At 37.1% G+C, this 19,220-nt stretch overlaps 1 protein-coding gene across 14 annotated transcripts in view; it reads right to left on the reverse strand.

Annotated features, from left to right (window-relative positions):
- Positions 1-2,276: 2,276 nt before the first annotated feature.
- LOC107660752 (neurofascin-like) overlaps positions 2,277-19,220 on the reverse strand; it is a 90,491-nt gene continuing 73,547 nt past the window's right edge. For 9 of the 14 annotated variants that reach the window (XM_016450151.1, XM_016450149.1, XM_016450150.1 and 6 more), the window contains 6 exons: positions 15,069-15,218; positions 13,578-13,706; positions 13,314-13,383; positions 11,299-11,310; positions 8,024-8,041; positions 2,277-4,677 (listed from right to left, as the gene is read on the reverse strand). In XM_016450151.1, coding sequence (XP_016305637.1) covers positions 4,449-4,677; positions 8,024-8,041; positions 11,299-11,310; positions 13,314-13,383; positions 13,578-13,706; positions 15,069-15,218 — 608 coding nt within the window. In that variant the 3' untranslated portion in view covers positions 2,277-4,448. Of the gene's footprint in view, positions 4,678-8,023; positions 8,042-11,298; positions 11,311-12,695; positions 13,141-13,313; positions 13,384-13,577; positions 13,707-15,068; positions 15,219-19,220 lie in introns of those variants that run through there. The other 5 variants (XM_016450159.1, XM_016450155.1, XM_016450153.1 and 2 more) reach the window with 4 other exon arrangements.

Genomic DNA, 19,220 nt, shown 5'->3' on the forward strand with positions numbered 1-19,220 from the left:
CCTACACCTAAACCTACCCCTTACAGGAAACTTTCTGCATTTTTACAATAAAAAAAACCCCCATTGTTTACTTTATTTTTATACCAGTTTTACAAATGAGGACGTCCCCAAAGGGAGGTTTTTGGAGATTTTGTCAGGTTTAGCTCACTTTTGGGTACAAATTTGTACTTATATGGTTAAGTACACACACACACACAAAACTGTCTGGGTTGCTATCCTTGTGGGGACATTCCATAGGCGTAATGGTTTTTATACTGTACAGACTGTATTTTCTATTGAACTACACCAACCCTACACCTAAACCTACCCCTTACAGGAAACTTTCTGCATTTTTAGATTTCCAAAAAAACTTAATTCTGTGTGATTTAATATCTTGTTTACCCGTGGGGACCTCAATTTAGGTCCCCACCGTGACACGTGTCCCCATGAGTCTGTGTGTATTCAGGTTTAAGTCCCCACCAGAATAGAAAAACAGGTGTACACACACACACACACGCACACACACACACAATATAAAATACATACATTTTATATATAAAATAATTGTTATAAATTATACATGAACCATTTTATATATATAAAAATAATGTGTCTGTGTGTGTATACATTATATATTTTAATTTCAACAAACTTAAAAACTACTAGTTTCTTTGAATTTAATTTTAATTTTATGTACTTCTGTTCAAGTTTGAATCTGCCTGTTTGCTAAGTCAATTCAAATTCAAGAACTGAACTGCAAAAGCATTCTCAATCCAATTCTGAATAGTTAACAAGTTCACTTTCCTTTGATAAAATCATCAAAATACTCAAATGTCTTCCTATATAAAGATGAATCAATGGGAATGTGTAAAGTTCACAAACTAAAACAGCAGGTGTTTAAAAAGTGGAACTATTTTGTAATCAGAAAGGACAGATCAGAAGGTTGAGAAAATGACACAACTTTACTATAAAGAAAGGCGTCTCGAGCAGATTAAGTTGCAGCATCTTGTCATACACGCATACATGTTGAACAATAATGATTGACCATTTCTATGATTTGCAGAAAAACACTGTGAACCTGCATGATAAGCAATTAAAAAAGCTGCTCCGATGAACAAGTGGCTAAAAATACAATAAGGATGATAATAATAATAATCAACATGTATGGTTTTGGGAAAAATCAAACATGTCATGAGAACAGCTGTGGCAATTATTGTGTTTTATGGTAACTAGATTATGCATGTTACCAGTTCATAAGAACACAGATGATCCGACATCGGCAGAAAGACAGGATTAGCAATTTACCAACAAATATATAGTTGTATATATTTTATGAACATCACGAGGCCAGTACAACTCATGGACAGGGGAACAATCTGTGAAGACAATAAAAGTGGCAGCAAGGTTGGACAAAATAAGTTCAAACCGACTCTGAATTGCCTTGATGTTAAACTGTGACTCACAAAGCTACAGCAATGCAACATGGGATCTAAAGAGTTGTCTGTGCATGTAAGTCGTTACAAAAACTGGTAGACTAGGCTTACTGTGCAGAAAACAGAACAGAGAAAGGCAAACGAGGAAAGTATTGCTTTGAGGTACTGGAGAGAAAGCAGATCTGATGGATCCATTGAATTTCATTAACATGTATTTCTTTACTGCGAAGGCATCGTATATGACATCGCATCCCTATCAGGAACTTACGACCTGATATTCAGCCCTTTCAAAGAGCATGATAGATCAGCTGGGCTGTCACAGGTGAAAGGCATTATGGGAGCCTGTGGTGAAGTAATACATGAACAGGAAATGACAAACCATTTTCTCTGGCATAACACAGTTCAAATGTTTACAAAAACGGTATCATCCTCGGTGCAGAATGCTACAATGGTACAGCTCTACAGCATTTGCTATTTACATCATGGTGTCAGCCGGGTGAAATTGGGACGTGAGTGAAGAAATATGTCACGATTAAAATGACAGGACACAAAAACAAGTCTCATTCAAATTACCCAAGATCACTGGCTGAACCCGAATCCAAACCTGTGCCTAGAGTCTTCCATTTTGGGATGCACCAAAAAGCATTTTTATTATGAATTATTTACTTACTGTAACACAATAAACCTGCTCATAAAGAAAAAATAGGATATTTACATCATGCTCGAGGCCTTATTTGAGAAAAAAATAAATGCACAATATTTCCATTTTATGTTATGTAGAAATTACATTAAATTAATTCTAATATATTAACACAATAGCAGTGATATGACAATAATACTAAAAAGAGCAGCACAATTAACAAATAAGACATACTCCTTTTAATGGTGACATCACATTTCATATTTTACATCGCCACAAACATGGTCCTTGATCTCTGAAGTATGTTTTCATCTACATTTCACAGAGAAGCTTTCACAATGTGCTAACGTCACAGCTCAGACTCCGAGAAGCTGTTGTGCAGTCATCAATAAATTATTAATATATTAGTCCCTATTATTTTTATAAATACAAATCAAGATAAATATGTAGAAGGGTCCAAAAGTTTAAGATCACTAGTGAAAATGCACTGACATTGTTTTGTAATTTAATAAACATTTTTCATTACAAATTGTCATTAGCAAAACATTTTAAGTTTCAGAATGTCTTAATATATGTTTTTTTTTTTTACCTTTTGCTTTAATGACAGCAGAAATGAAGCTGCGTGAGCTCAAGTTTGTGTAAAACCAAACGATCATGTCCTCCAGCAGGATTTGAGAGCATCCAAAGACACAAGATGCTCTTTGAATGCAGAAGTGTTACAAGTCACAAGAGACTCATTATTTCAATTGAATCAATGGCTTATTTAATTAAATCTTAAAGTTGCCATCGTGTTTTTTTCCCTGTTGTGAGGTAATCCGAGTGAAACAGCTTCTCGAACAAAGGAAAGGAGATTGTGTCCATTGAGAACTGAATGGCACATAAATATTTTTTTTTTAAATAATGATGTGCACAAACAAATAATTTATATTAAACTCTACAACATTCCATAAAATGAAGAATTGTGAATTTTGATTTCATGTTGACATTAAATGTATCAATTTTTAGTTTTCAATTTTTCCAAATCTTAAAATGTTGTTAATTTCCAGGTGCAATTAAAAAAACTCCCAGGTTTTCAGTGTGGCCTCAGACTTTTGAACCCTACTGTAAGTACATAGTAGTGCAGAAGATAAAGTAATGGTCGTATTATGAGAGCTCAGATAGAGAGTGGCACTACAGTTACAGTGGCATGTCTTCAGGGCAGTGTCTCAGCCAAACTCCGGACAAAGAGAATCAACACTGGATCAACCCCAAACAATATGTACACTTCTCATTACCGACTCTGTATGTCTATATTGAGTTATTCATGTCTAGAAATCCTCATATGACAACCCAGTTATGTATTGATGCACCCCAAACTTTTTTAGACTCCTTGAAGAAACTTATTCTGATGCTGAAATTTCCACCAAGCTGATTTTAAAAAACGAAAGAATGAAAAACAAATGCGATCATTTCGTCATCATCATCATTCTCTTTTGAGGACTATATAAAGCAAGTCTTATTAAAAAAAATGAATATATCATTGTGTATTTAACTCTTCGTATTACAACCTCTCCATTGTCCTTTGCGCTAAAATACTACCATGCTTCAAAATATTGTCTTTTTATCTTCATTTACATGTGATGCCATCTAACCTCGGCCGACAAATATAGGTGGCATTGAATAGTTGCAGCCAGTGAAAATATATTAACAGAGCAATGGCAAATGAAAGCATGATATCAGTTCCTGTATACAGGAATACAGCCAGGACTGAATGTTTTTTTTTTCTTTGCGAAAGTCAACATAAAAAAGTAAACACGAGATTCCAACGTCCAATTTTAACTCAAAAGCATGATAATGATAATACATAGTGCATAGTTTTATAAAGCACATCAAACCGTGCCAGCACTGTATACAGAATTCATGTTTTTGGACGCATCTTATCTGAGGTGGGGAAAAAAAGGATCATTCACTGCGGAATTATCAATATGATAAACGTATTTGCCGACATTCTGCAGTTGAGTCGACCCACAGTTGATATGTCACAGGTCTGGTGCTTGTATCTCTGTTTCTTTGATGCTAGCTACAGTTAAGAGGAGGAGGAAGGGGCAGATTAAAGATTTACAAAATAAAAAAAGAAGAGCATAAGCAACATGAAAAGCTTGAAAGTCCGCCCCGTCGCCCTAAAGGCACACTAAAGTCCGTGTGGGGCATGGGGACACCTTAAACAAAGGTTTCTGAACACCGTTTTTGGCTCACCTGCCTTTCCCCATCCCTTGTTCAGAAGGATCATGCACTCCAGTGCGTTGTATGTGAATACTTGTAATTCTCTCTGTATATATATATATATATATATGTATTTTTATGCGTGTAGTGGCACCCTCCGGTCCGCTCGGGGGCGCTGTGCTCAGGTCAGGGTACTATGCCAGAGAGTAGATGACATTAACGGGTGACGTGGCTTCTGAGCTCTCGTTTCCTTCCGTCTCCTCTTTGTCCTTCTTAACTGTGTACTGGCCAATGAAAGAGCCGTCCTCGTTGAACTGGCCGTCTCCTCCTTCACCATAGTCCACCAGACTGTCGTCGCTCTCTTTTACGTTCCCGTCCAGGGACGTCTGGCTACCCTGCAATGGCTTGTTGTCTTCGTCACTGCTGTTGGGAGAAAGAGAAAAAGAGTTAGAACATGGTTCAGCCGGTTAGCATGGACCTGTTACAGTAGCACCCTTTGGTGGATGTTGTAACTACAATAGATTCTCTATAGACAACCATTCAAAAGTAAGCATGTATTATGATTACATAAACATAAGCAATTTAAAAATTATTTTATTATATATTTTAAATGTTTTTCTTATATTATTATATATGACATCATTTTTTAGTTTTTGAAAGAAGTCTCATGCTCACCAAGGCTGCATTTATTTGATTAAAACTACAGTAAAATCAATATTATAATACTATTTTTTATTTCAATATATTTAAAATGTAATTCATTCCTGTGATATCAAAGCTGAGTTTTCAGCAGCCATTACTCCAGTCTTCAGTGTCACATGATCCTTCCGAAATTATTCTAATATGCTGATTTGCCTCTGAGAAGATCATAATTTATTATTATCAAGTTTGAAGTTTTTTTTTTTGTTTTAAGGATACTTTGATGCATAGAAAGTTTAAAAGTTTGTTTTTTTTTTGATAGGAATTTTTTGTAATATCATAAATACTTAAGACTTATAAGTATTAATAATACGTATATGTATTAATTAAAAAAAAAATCCTGACCCCAAACTTTTGAACAGTAGTGTCTCTCTCCATCTCTCTCTGTCAATATATTTTATTATCATAGACATACATTTACCTTATTTATATAACGTTAATCTATTCAGCCTGGTCAAGGTGACACTTTTTTACGACTCCAAAGTTATCAGTCACATGACATTTACTGCTTAGATGATTGGCTTAAAAAATGCTTGCGGAACTGATCACAATAAAACTCCTTACAGAGATTAATGGTAAAGTGAACAAATACATTTCTCCGGGTAGTGTAAATCTTAACCCTTGGAAAATAAGCTAGGATAAGGGGGGCTGTGAACCAATAAAGTCAGGAGTTTTGAAATTCCCTCAAGGTATTCGATGCCATCTGAATAAAGATAAACCGGGCAAAGAATACTAAAATGTCAAAATCCTATTTCCCAGATACATTATGTGGCATCTAAATGTAATGAAATTTTCAAAATAATTGACAGTTTAGCTTTTTATTCCATGTAAAAACTATTCCAACTTGAGCATGCTGAGAAAAACATTTAAAATCTCACTTTTGAGAAACTTTAAGGAGAAAAAAAAAAAACTCCCAAGGTGAAAGAACCACAAATTTATTACTAAAGACAAAGACAAACTCTTTTCTCTCCACTCTTTGTATTCTATAAATGATGTCATGGCTATAAATGATTCATTGCACTATATTATCACATGTGGATCTTTCATCCCCTGTCCTGCCCTGTCCATTCCCAAACACATGCGACTCGTATTAAAACGGACCTCTGCTGGGCGGTAAGAGTGTCATGCATGAGGAACTGGGACCTACATCAACTGAGAAGCACCAAGAAAACAACATCTATCAGATCCTAAAAACCGTTGACTTAACACAGAGGTCCATTTTTAATTTCATGTAATATCCATGGACCTTGTTGTAAATTGTATTACGGATGGGCTGTTAAATCGAAATGTAAGTAAACTACTTTGTCCTCTCACAAAACAAGGTTTACAACCAGGCTCCATCATATTATCCATTTCTATGGGTCATAAAAATGCTTTTACCAACTGCATGTATCCTCTCTATAAACAAGAATCAATTCTGTGTTAAATGTGTACATTAAATATAAATGGAATGATATTACCAGGTGACACGGTTCTGTGCATGCACCATGACAACTGGAAAATCATGGTAGTTTAGTTATTAATGTTTAGATTCAATAAGGCACATTCAGGAAATGCTTTTCCCCCCACCAAACACACACTCTGCACCAGCAAGAGTTCAGGGAATAATGAGAATGAGTTTTTGATTTAATCAATCAGTCCTCACACTCACAGTATCACCTGCTTGAATTATGTGAGTGGAAATTTTCAATGAGCAACATGTATTTCTCATTGTACATCATTTTTGACAGAATATGTGAAAACTGTAATGGCATGATACAAAATTTGGCATGAATCAGGGCTTGTTGTATACGCCTATTTATTTTTATTTTTTTATTTTGAAAAAAAAAATGGAAGAATTAATAAATAAATAAATAGGGCTGTCAGTCAAATAAAAATGTAAAATGAAATTACATATTAGTTTTAGTCAAATTTATAGAGAACTGTATGTAAATATACAGTAGCACTGTATATTTTGGCAGTAAATACTCTTTCTGTCTTGCTCCATTTTAAAACTTAACACATTAAAGGAGTAGCTCACCAAAAAATACAAATTTGCAGAAAATGTACTCACCCACAGGCCAAGATGTAGAAGAGTTTGTTTCTTCAGAACAGATTTGGAGAAATGTAGCATTACATCACTTGCTCACCAATGGATCCTCTGCAGTGAATGGGTGCCGTCAGAATGAGAGTCCAAACAACTGATAATAACATCACAATAATCCACATAACTTAAGTCCATCAATTATTGCCTTGTGAAGTGAAAAGCTGTGTGTTTGTAAGAAACAAATCCATCAAGATGTTTTATCTCGTCTGAATCAGGAGAAAAATATGCACAAATTAAGCCCCATTTATAAGGAAACCCCCAGTCCAAAACTGTTCTAAACAAATATGTTGGTGGATTAGGATATGAAAGGACAGCAGGCGATGGACTTTTTCACTTGAGGGAGTGTTGTTATGGATTATGAAATTTTGTTATGGACTATGTATTTTGGCCCAAAGCGAAGGTTTAGTCACCTTAATGATGGATTTGTTTCTTACAAACATGCAACTTTTCACTTTACTAGAAAAACGTTAATTGATGGATACTTTCAGTGTGAATTATTGTGATGTTATTATCAGTTGTTTAATCTCTCATTCTGATGGCACCCATTCACTGCAGAGGATCCATTAGCGAGCAAGTGATGTAATGCTACATTTCTCCAAATATCCTCCGATGAAGAAAAAACATCTACATCTCGGATGGCCTGGGGTGAGTACATTTTCAGCAAATAAACTATAAAGGAATAGTTCATCAAAAAAAATTATATTTTGACAACCCTATAAATAAAGTTCATTAATTCACTATTATACATGGTAAATTGTAACAAAATCAAATGTTGATTCATGAATTCATGTTAGAATGAATGTTTCGTGGAAGAATATAAGTTAGTAATAAATGTTTTGTTTTGTATGCTTTCAATCATTCATCAATAGTAAAGGAGAAGGACATGTATGAATTGATTAAAATCAAAAATGCAAGGCAAAAAATGCATTAGTTCATGATTAAGTAGTCCAAAGGCAGATGAAATTAGTGCTGCTCTTTTCATACCTTTCCCTTTCAAGAGACCTTCATTGGACCAACAGGAATGGAAAACACCCAATAATAAAAAATGATTGAGGGAGAAAAAGTGAGAAAAAATGAACAAAACATTTGTGTCATCACTTAAAAAAAACAAGAGGAAAACGAAAATGATTCAGTGAACATCATAATTATAAACAGCCCTAAGGCAAATAATCTGTTGTTAGCTTTTTGTTTATTTTCTAGATGTGGCATCCTATTGAATACAGATTAGTGACAAAACCCAAGGGCTCTGATCTCCAGCAGACTCTCCTCTCAGATTGTAGGAAATGCATTAGAAATTCTGAAAGCCAAAGGGTATCGTAGACTCAATGAACTGAAAAACCATACATTTTGCTAGCAAACTCCTTGCATGCAAATTTACGTTCAATTGCGTTTCCTCTGAACAAAGCAAAGTCATTTTCACATTTCATGCTGTCATTGAATGTTGTGTACTGCGCTTTCCATTAAACAAAATTTCAAGGGTGTTAAACATGGGAGGAAGTACCTTGGTTCCTTTCTGACAAATTAACCTTGACATTACAGTACCAGCTTTTAAAATATTATTAACCTTACAATGAAAACTAGTGAATCGTGATTAATTTTTTTTATAAGAAAGAGACAAATTTATTTTAAGAGGGAATAAAATGCTTTAGTACTTGACATTTTATTTATTTTTATGAACCATAAGTGTTTTAAGTGGTGCACACTGATGTTTACAGCACCGTGTCCTAAACTGGCAAGTTTCTAGTGAAAAGCAGTTTGCTGTTCCTAAAAAAGCAAAAAAGCTTCAGATACCAAACAATCCCAGCCAATCCAAACATATTATGTTGAGGGTGACAATATGTCCTCTTTTTCCTAAATTATGTAAAATATCTAGGCTTTGGCAGTGTTTTCCTATTGTTATCATACTTGATGAAGGTAATGGCAATGATGAAAAGTAGCCTGACAAATAACGTGCCAGCATTGTACATAATCAACCAATTGTGGCGTATGAGATGGTGGGATCTACATAAAATGATCAAAGCAATGCAAATATGCATACATTTAATGTATGTGAACAGTAGAGAGCACGTCAACAGGAAAACAAAGCCAAAACCCGAACATTTTTAGGCAATTTAGAAATTCCGGCCAGGACATGTCCGGGAAAAAGAGGACGTATGGTCACCCTATTTATGTTTAAAAACCCTGAAAACATCCTGTCACTATCCACACCTAGCTGCTAGTAGCTGGCTTTTAGCCCTAGCTGCTTTATCGCGTTGTGTTTGGTTAGGACATGGTATGTTTACTTTCATACAATTGCTGGAATGCATTAAAAATAAAAGGACCCAGGAGTTTAACACCTTTGAAGAGCTCAAACACTGATTAGATAGCAGCTTTAGTCCTCATTTTGTCATCTACTTGTAGGCTAACCAATGACATGCTCAGGCTGAGATGATGTGCTGAAACCAAATACCTGTTCTCGTTCCTTAACAACCCAGTCGCCAATTTGATAGAGGAGGGGGAAGAAAAGGGTTCATGAAGATGGAGTTGACCACATCATTCACATGTTAGATGGAGAGAGAAGTTAATGCTAGAGCCATTGCATAAGTGGAAAGGGAGGGCCAAGCAAAACTTACATTTATAGCATGAATAAGCTAATCAGTTACTGAAGATATGTGGCCTTGATCTCTTCAAAGTGAATCAGCTTTGACAAAAGGCAAACCATTTAATATCATGCAACTGTTAATAATTAAACTGCTGTGACACACGAGCGGTTTTATTAAAAATGCTGTAGTCTAAATGGTTAGAGCAAGTTTTTTAATTAGTGGTTAAGAGGATTACATTAAATCAAACTATAAATCCATGTTACATTTCTACAGATATGTCAAATGTAGCTTAGATGCAGTATTGGAGAAGCTATTGCTGTATCTGAAACCGCTCTCTATACCCTATATAGTAATGCACTCTTTGAGCGTATATCCCACGTACACTGGCTAAAGCACTATTTCCTAAAACCCACCCCAGATTCTCTCACTTAATTTTGTCACTCCTTGCTAACAGAGTGCACTCAACTGCCATACGTTATATAGGAATTAGTGAATGAGTGAACGAGTGAGCGATTTCAGACACAGCACATGCTTAGCTTGCTACGTTAATCAAGCTACCTTTTTGAAAGTTAACATGTTCAAATTTACTAACAAAAAATAGCTAACTACAATATTAGACTATTTATGTTGTCATCCAACTGAATTTTTTTTTAGTTTGAAGTGTTGCTATAGTACATTCGCAACAAGTGAAAGTAGCATGACAATTATTAGCTTATCAAGCTAGAGATATTGGTTTAGACATATAATGTCTGCCTAAAGCCCTCACTGACACTTCCCTTTACTCTTTGCATCCAGGTTGTAATATCCACACCATCTTGAAAGATATGGGCTTATACAACAAAACCTTGAAAACAAACTAAGGATGACGGGTAGAAAAAAAGTTTGTTTGTTAAAGTTCACACTGCCTTAACAAATGCCAACAGGGTAACACACTGAGCCGAACAAAAGCCATCAAGCACCAGTGCTGTTATTGTTCACTTAAGCTAAAATGATTCAAAATAGTTTTTTTTTAATTGAAATAAATCTAAAAAAAATATATATATATATAAATATTAGATGAAAAAAATGTTGCACTTGCTGTAAATAAGCTTAAGCTGATGAATTAAACTTAATAAAACTGAAATAAAAGTAATAAAAGCATATAGCATAACTGACAAATTAAAATGAAAACTGAAAATCTAAAAATAAAAGTTCGTATTTTTATTCAAAATATTAATAAACACTATGATAGTATATAAATAATACTAAAGTAAGATTGTCAAGCGCTGGACGTTGGTGTTTGTTGGGGCAGTGTGAACACAGTGCACACTGATTTCTTTCTGCCATTATAGGACTTCAGGGTGTGAAGTTATGAGATCTGTCTGGTTTAGAGAGCAGAGATAGAACTGTACAGGGAGGACTCATTTACAGTAACTGATGTTGGTGAGGATGGTGATAAGATGTGCACTGGAGAGTTTTTAACTCCACGGCAAACACAGTTTCCTGAGAATCTGGTGCATTGTTTTCCAACTGCTGGTCAGCAAACAGATCTATTAACCACCAGCAAGCTTATTTTGTGTTTAATACAAAAGCCTCATCGACAAATGTTTTTGAGGGTATTTATGTAATTTGTTATTTAATATTCGTTTGGTTTACTTGGTTAGTTGTTATTTTTGATTAAAATGTGAAACCAAATACCTGTTCTCGTTCCTTAACAACCCAGTCGCCAATTTGATAGAGGAGGGGGAAGAAAAGGGTTCATGAAGATGGAGTTGACCACATCATTCACATGTTAGATGGAGAGAGAAGTTAATGCTAGAGCCATTGCATAAGTGGAAAGGGAGGGCCAAGCAAAACTTACATTTATAGCATGAATAAGCTAATCAGTTACTGAAGATATGTGGCCTTGATCTCTTCAAAGTGAATCAGCTTTGACAAAAGGCAAACCATTTAATATCATGCAACTGTTAATAATTAAACTGCTGTGACACACGAGCGGTTTTATTAAAAATGCTGTAGTCTAAATGGTTAGAGCAAGTTTTTTAATTAGTGGTTAAGAGGATTACATTAAATCAAACTATAAATCCATGTTACATTTCTACAGATATGTCAAATGTAGCTTAGATGCAGTATTGGAGAAGCTATTGCTGTATCTGAAACCGCTCTCTATACCCTATATAGTAATGCACTCTTTGAGCGTATATCCCACGTACACTGGCTAAAGCACTATTTCCTAAAACCCACCCCAGATTCTCTCACTTAATTTTGTCACTCCTTGCTAACAGAGTGCACTCAACTGCCATACGTTATATAGGAATTAGTGAATGAGTGAACGAGTGAGCGATTTCAGACACAGCACATGCTTAGCTTGCTACGTTAATCAAGCTACCTTTTTGAAAGTTAACATGTTCAAATTTACTAACAAAAAATAGCTAACTACAATATTAGACTATTTATGTTGTCATCCAACTGAATTTTTTTTTAGTTTGAAGTGTTGCTATAGTACATTCGCAACAAGTGAAAGTAGCATGACAATTATTAGCTTATCAAGCTAGAGATATTGGTTTAGACATATAATGTCTGCCTAAAGCCCTCACTGACACTTCCCTTTACTCTTTGCATCCAGGTTGTAATATCCACACCATCTTGAAAGATATGGGCTTATACAACAAAACCTTGAAAACAAACTAAGGATGACGGGTAGAAAAAAAGTTTGTTTGTTAAAGTTCACACTGCCTTAACAAATGCCAACAGGGTAACACACTGAGCCGAACAAAAGCCATCAAGCACCAGTGCTGTTATTGTTCACTTAAGCTAAAATGATTCAAAATAGTTTTTTTTTAATTGAAATAAATCTAAAAAAAATATATATATATATAAATATTAGATGAAAAAAATGTTGCACTTGCTGTAAATAAGCTTAAGCTGATGAATTAAACTTAATAAAACTGAAATAAAAGTAATAAAAGCATATAGCATAACTGACAAATTAAAATGAAAACTGAAAATCTAAAAATAAAAGTTCGTATTTTTATTCAAAATATTAATAAACACTATGATAGTATATAAATAATACTAAAGTAAGATTGTCAAGCGCTGGACGTTGGTGTTTGTTGGGGCAGTGTGAACACAGTGCACACTGATTTCTTTCTGCCATTATAGGACTTCAGGGTGTGAAGTTATGAGATCTGTCTGGTTTAGAGAGCAGAGATAGAACTGTACAGGGAGGACTCATTTACAGTAACTGATGTTGGTGAGGATGGTGATAAGATGTGCACTGGAGAGTTTTTAACTCCACGGCAAACACAGTTTCCTGAGAATCTGGTGCATTGTTTTCCAACTGCTGGTCAGCAAACAGATCTATTAACCACCAGCAAGCTTATTTTGTGTTTAATACAAAAGCCTCATCGACAAATGTTTTTGAGGGTATTTATGTAATTTGTTATTTAATATTCGTTTGGTTTACTTGGTTAGTTGTTATTTTTGATTAAAATGAGAAAGGCATTTTCCCCTCTGCAGGGTGAGAGCAAAGTTCAGGACCTGTAACAGGTAAAACAAAGTTATTCGTCAACAGGTTCAATATCGTAAATAGCAGAGAGTGCATATTAACAATTCTAAAGTAAGATTATTGAAAGCCCTTTCCCGAATATGAACCCGCTGTTTATGGAAAAAGCTTACGTTTATGGTAAAAGTGATCAAAAGTGCAAACTTACTGATAGTCAAATGAACCATCTTGGTCTTTATGGTCAACAGCATCTAAGGGGAGGTCTTTCTTTTCTCTCACTGATAAAAAAACACAAACACAAAAAAAAACAGCCATACATAAAACAGTTGATAAGGGTCATGCAAATTCAAAACTGCAACTGAAATGCATCAAAAGAAAGATCACTTACATATCATAAATAAACAACCCTGGGTTAATATATTACGATTTATGGAAAGTGATCACCTGTGCCTCGTGTATTTACTGCATTTACCTGGGTATTTTCCTCCACGACTCCTCTTGATGAAACAAACAATGAGCAGGATGAGAACCAATAGAGCGACGGCACACATCAGCCCAATGAACCAGCCCTGAGTAGCAATGTCTTCCTGCTCCTTGTAGGCTGTTAACAACCAAACACACACAGTGAGGCGGGGAGGAGAAAAAGAGAGGTACAGAATGTTTAAGTTTCGTAACGGTATACACATAAGCTAGAATGGCAGAAATCAACTCCCACAGATCATTTTACACATTAAGAAGCTTGGTCTCTTTCTGCATGCTTTATCGAGTCTGGAGAACAGCTGAACACACTAACACTAAATGGAGACCCTAATTAATCTCACTGAATTTCAGCAACATGGTAGGAGTCATTTGACAGCCATCCTTTATCAAAAACACATTAGCGGAGAGAACAACAGATCTGGATTTGAATTACCCATCCTGATAATAACATCAGAGCACAGGACACTCTCTCCATGAAGAGTTATCTGATGAAAACGGAACCTGAGTAAAGCTCGGTTTAACCGCATCATCAAATACTCCCCTTTTCAAAAAACACTCTTTTTAATAGATGCATCTTGCAAAACATTTTAGTCTCTCCTGATATTATAAAGTGGTTCTAGAGAATGGACTATTTGTTTTTCCAGTTCTCTATTGAAAGGCATTTGGATATACATTATCCATCAGAAAACAGTTGTGCTGCTTAATATATTCGTGGAAACTGTGATACATATTTTTCGTGATTCTGTGATAAATAGACATTTATTTAAAATAGAAGTCTTTTGTAAATTATAAATATAAGTTATACATATAAATTTAAATGTCTTTACTATCCTGACTGAACAATTTATTGCATCCTTGCCGAATAAAACTATTAATTTCTTTAAACTTTTTTTACTGTACCCAAACTTTTGAACATTGCATCTTATGTGCTTGTCGAACACTTAATTTCAATAAAATAAAATAAAATAAAAATAAATACATAAAATATGTAATATAATATAATAATGATAGTGGCATTTTTATGTGGAAAATCACAGAGGGATCAATCAGTGAGAGAGAAGATTATGAGATCAATCTTCTATACCTGAAAAACAGAACAAACATCCCACCTAAAATGGCATTTACACGGCTCAAGGACTCTTTTCATCATGAGGATCAATATCTTATTGAGCGTGCTCTTACACAAAATGCCGTGAGATTTTATCTTGCTCGCACCACTTGAGGCACATACAGTATGCATCCTGCTGGAAAAATAAGATTGCTAATGCATCTGAAGCTTCGAAAAATTATCTTCAATGACAAATTCACAAAATAATTTTTGTTCTCTGGGAAATGAACCCATGCCCTTGGCGTTGCTAGCACAATGCTTTACCAGTTACCAGTGACAGTTACTCATTTGTAAATATGACAAAATACAGTTTGCTGTAGGTCGAGGTCACATGTTGAACCCTTTCTTTCTCCCTTGTGTCTTGGCCACTCCTACCTCTGCCTGTCTCGAACGTGACATAGTCGCTGCTGATGGAGTTATGCTCATGGGAATACACCCGCAACCGATACTTGGCCCCGGCCACCAGCCCAGCCAGTTTAATGGGAGGCTGGTGGTTTACTTGTATGCTTTTCATCGACCCATTACCTTCAGGAGGAGACACAAGAGAGGTGCCCATCAAACCGAGCCCATCAAGCTAAACTGACCAAAACTAAGATAGCAGGTCATGGTTGTTAATTGAGGAAATGTGCTGCATCCCTATCCACTCTATATTTGAGATTCTTCTCTGTTCGGTGCGATAATTCTTAAGTGAGATTGTATGAAAATAATATTTTAGGCATGCTGGGAGCGAAAATACTGGAATATCTTCGCTCAGCACACATCAAAGTCTGGCATTGGTGTATTAGGGGCATCATTTGCTTCAGTGACGCCTGTTAAAAGCTTTGATGTGAAGTTGCCACTTAATATCTCACACTGGATTTGCTATAATGAACTCCGGTCTAGAGTGGAGGGAGGTGCACCTTGTCTCAATTACCCATAGACCTCATCTCATCTCTGAGGAAGCCGAGAAGTGGAGAGACAAATCCCAATGGCACTGTCAAAAGGTGGGCATGATGTTGCAATGAGGTTCCATGATGTTCATAAGCCACCTAAATTAAATCATCATGCACTGTGCAACTCATGGGTTGGCATGAGTTTGATGCAGATACCTGCATATCAAAATGTGATCATATACAACAGCACTTGAAGCAAGCAGCCATTGGATCATACTATATGCATGTCAAAATTAAATTATAGTGCCTGAAAGTGCTACAAGAGCTACAAGCTGATGTTATGTTTATCCCTTTTAGACAATTGCCATTTATTCGTACATTCAAAAAACTCAAAAGCTTTAAAGGCAGGGTAGTTGATTTGGTTCAAAAACATTTTTGTTATGCTTCTTGAAAGTCTCTTCACATCCTGATAGCAATGACTAAGTTAAGCGGTCTAAATGTAGTTATATATAAGTGAGTGTTAGATGATGACAAAGGTATTGTAAAAATAGAGAATTAAGTATGAACAATAAAATACCCAATATCAGGTTACTATTAGGTGATAGCTGATATAGAACCATTATATCTTGCATGCCTTTTTAACACTATTGTTTGTGGCTTTGCAAGCACTGATATTTCCTTTAGGAAAATGTATATATCTAGTTCTTTAATATCTTGATAAATGTGCTGATTGCCTTCCAAAGCCATATAATGCTCTACCTCTCCATCAGGATCAATGTGCATGTGCAAAAAATTTGTAATTTTTTTTTTTACATTTTATTTATTCCCATATTACATGTACAAAATGGGCTGATAACTCTTCAAATGTCACAATGTCCTGCTTTAAGATCAAACAAAACATCCCATATGGGCTGAGGATCTTCTACATCTAGTAAAACATTGTCACACACCATGCCTCACACAGAATGCATGCAGCCACCACAATCTTGACAGGACATGGTGACAGGATGAGGAAGAGGGAGATAGAAGAGAAACTGCTATATAATGATATAGTGAGTTTACATGGGAAGTACTTTTAGAGAATGTGTGTGGGTCCTGTATTGGTCCTGATATAATTTAATCCACTAATAATGCAGTACTCCTTAGTGTAAAACAAATGAGCCCACAGACTTGATGCAACTATTGGATGAAACCCAGATACCTACAGCTACATTTTCACCTGCTTGGTGGGGTATTGCATCAGGATGTACTGTACAACATGTTTCAAGATTAAATATGTTACTCTGACTCTCCCCTTGAGGAAACCTTGTAGGAAACATTCACCTCATCATTATCTTTCTCTGAAATGTTTCTACCAAAGAAAAGAAAAGAAGAAGAAAAAAAAAAAAGCCCAAGGGGTATCAATCAGATATGGCAGGCTTGCTGGTATAATCCAATCATGGGATGGGGCAATGGTGGCCAATATGAACATTAAGTCAAGCAGCTGTGGGCAGCCAGACAACGAGTGCTGCTGGGAAGCCAATGGCTAAGGTAAGGGTGGAGTGAGCATCTGATGAGCTGGACAGATAGCTCAAGGACGAAGGAGCAAGTGAGAGAGAGCAAGAAAATGAGTGAGAGAGACTTTGGTAGAGGAATATACATTAGTCAAACACTAGTTATGTATTGCATGTACGTTTTCCATGCTGTGACCAGTTTAACATGCACAGGCACAACAGAACACAGTTGTAGGAATTCATCTGTGTAATTAAAAATAATTAAAATGCTATAGGCACTGGGGCACTACACTACAAATCCTTGTAGGCACTACAAATCCTTTTAAAACCCCATTAATAATAAAATCCTACCTTTATTATTATTATTATATATTGTATGAGCTTAATAATATAATGTGTTGTTCTCCGTCAGGAACTCGACCTGCGTCAAAACACTATGGGAACACCTCTGCGTGACCACACTCTGAAGCACGTGTGAAATCCATCCAATGGAATGGCGAGACGTCATAGGCGGGATGACGTAGCAACCAGGAAGCTTAACTGCATGTCTGGTGTAAACAGTGTTAGCTTCTGCTTCTTCAGTAAGCGTTCTGTGTCTCCGTTTGTCTGAGAAACGTGTGTGTGTGTTTGTGCCAGTGCACAACTTGGTTATGGTGAGTGTGAGAAAGCCTGTGTCCCTCCCTGCCCGTGCTTCATTACGGGTGGGGATACTCATGATCTTTGCTTTGTTTGTTTGGGAGTGGAGCATGCTCAGTCAGCTCTCGAGGGGGCTGACTGTCCGCATTGTGAGCGACTCTCACTGCACATGCTCTGCTCCCAACAGGCGCTCTTCAAGGAGGGAGCTCTGACAAGCTTTCTTTACGGCTCGGGTCCCGCTTCTGCCGAGGCAGAGCGGTGGCTGCGGTCATTGGGATTGCAAATTAATCTGTTGGAGGGGTTGGAGATGGGCCTGTCCCTTTCTTCGCCCTCAACCTCCAGATCTAGCGCTCTCTCTAAGGGATCGGAAGCACACTCTGCGGTTTCTTCCCCCCATGGAGAGAGCTCGATGCTCCACCTTCCAAGGAGGGTGATGTGGTGGGCATCGAACAAGATGAGGCTGAGGACTCGCCACCTCAGTCCATCCAGTATGAGAAGCTGCTGGAGGTAGTGACAAGGGTGGTGGCCAAGCTTAAGATCGATTGGCCTGCCGAGAAGAAGTACGATCGTCCTAAGAGTAAGCTGGACAATCGTTTCTTGCGTTCTAGGCCACTACCTCCAGCTGCGGCCTTGTTTTTTCCCGATCTGCACACTGAGGTGTCTAGATCATGGGGGAAACCGTTTTCAGCCCGCATCTTCAGCCCTGATTGCAGGCTTACCAAGCCGACCTGCTAAAGGATCTTGATGAGGGCGAGGAGGTCAGGTCCAACGACATTAAAGAGCTTCATCGGACTGCAGATTTGTCTCTCTGGGCCACCAAAGAGACCGCCAGAGCTATTGGTCGGTCTATGGCAGCCATTTGTGGCTATGGAGAGGCATCTCTGGTTGAACCTGTCCAAAATCAAAGAAAAGGACAGGTTCTTCCTGCTGGATGCCCTGCTTGCGCCTACTGGCCTGTTCAGTGATGCAGTCAATGATGTTGTTGACAAGTTACAGGAAGCTAAGAAGCAGTCGGCGGCATTCCAGCGGTTCCTCCTTCGCTGCTCTCAGGTCCTTGGGGCTGCTGGGCGGGAGTAGCCCCAACTGTCTTGCAGCTCCTCATATTGAGAGGCTCAGAAACGGAGCGTCGCCTCTTGACTTGATTGATATTAGCTCAATCTTGACTGATATTAGCTCAATCAGAACAGACGGCGGTTCGGCATCGAGATGTCTTCTTCAACCATATGAAAGAGTTGGGGTTATGGCTGAATGCCAAGAAAAGTGTGCTTTCTCCAGTACAGAGAATCACTTATCTGGGTGTGGTATGGGATTCAACCACGATGCAGGCACATCTGTCTCCTGCTTGGATTGAGTTGATCCTTGCAGCCATGAAGAGGGTGAAGCTAGGCCAGTCACTCATTGTCAAACAGTTTCAGAGACTGTTGGGTCTGATGGCAGCTGCATCCAACATGATTCCTTTTGGCCTGCTGTACATGAGACCCCTACAGTGGTGGCTCAAGACCAAGGGGTTCTCCCCGAGGGGAAAC

This window comes from Sinocyclocheilus anshuiensis, unplaced genomic scaffold (genome assembly GCF_001515605.1).
Source record: "Sinocyclocheilus anshuiensis isolate Anshui unplaced genomic scaffold, SAMN03320099.WGS_v1.1 scaffold2357, whole genome shotgun sequence".
Classification (NCBI taxonomy): domain Eukaryota; kingdom Metazoa; phylum Chordata; class Actinopteri; order Cypriniformes; family Cyprinidae; genus Sinocyclocheilus; species Sinocyclocheilus anshuiensis.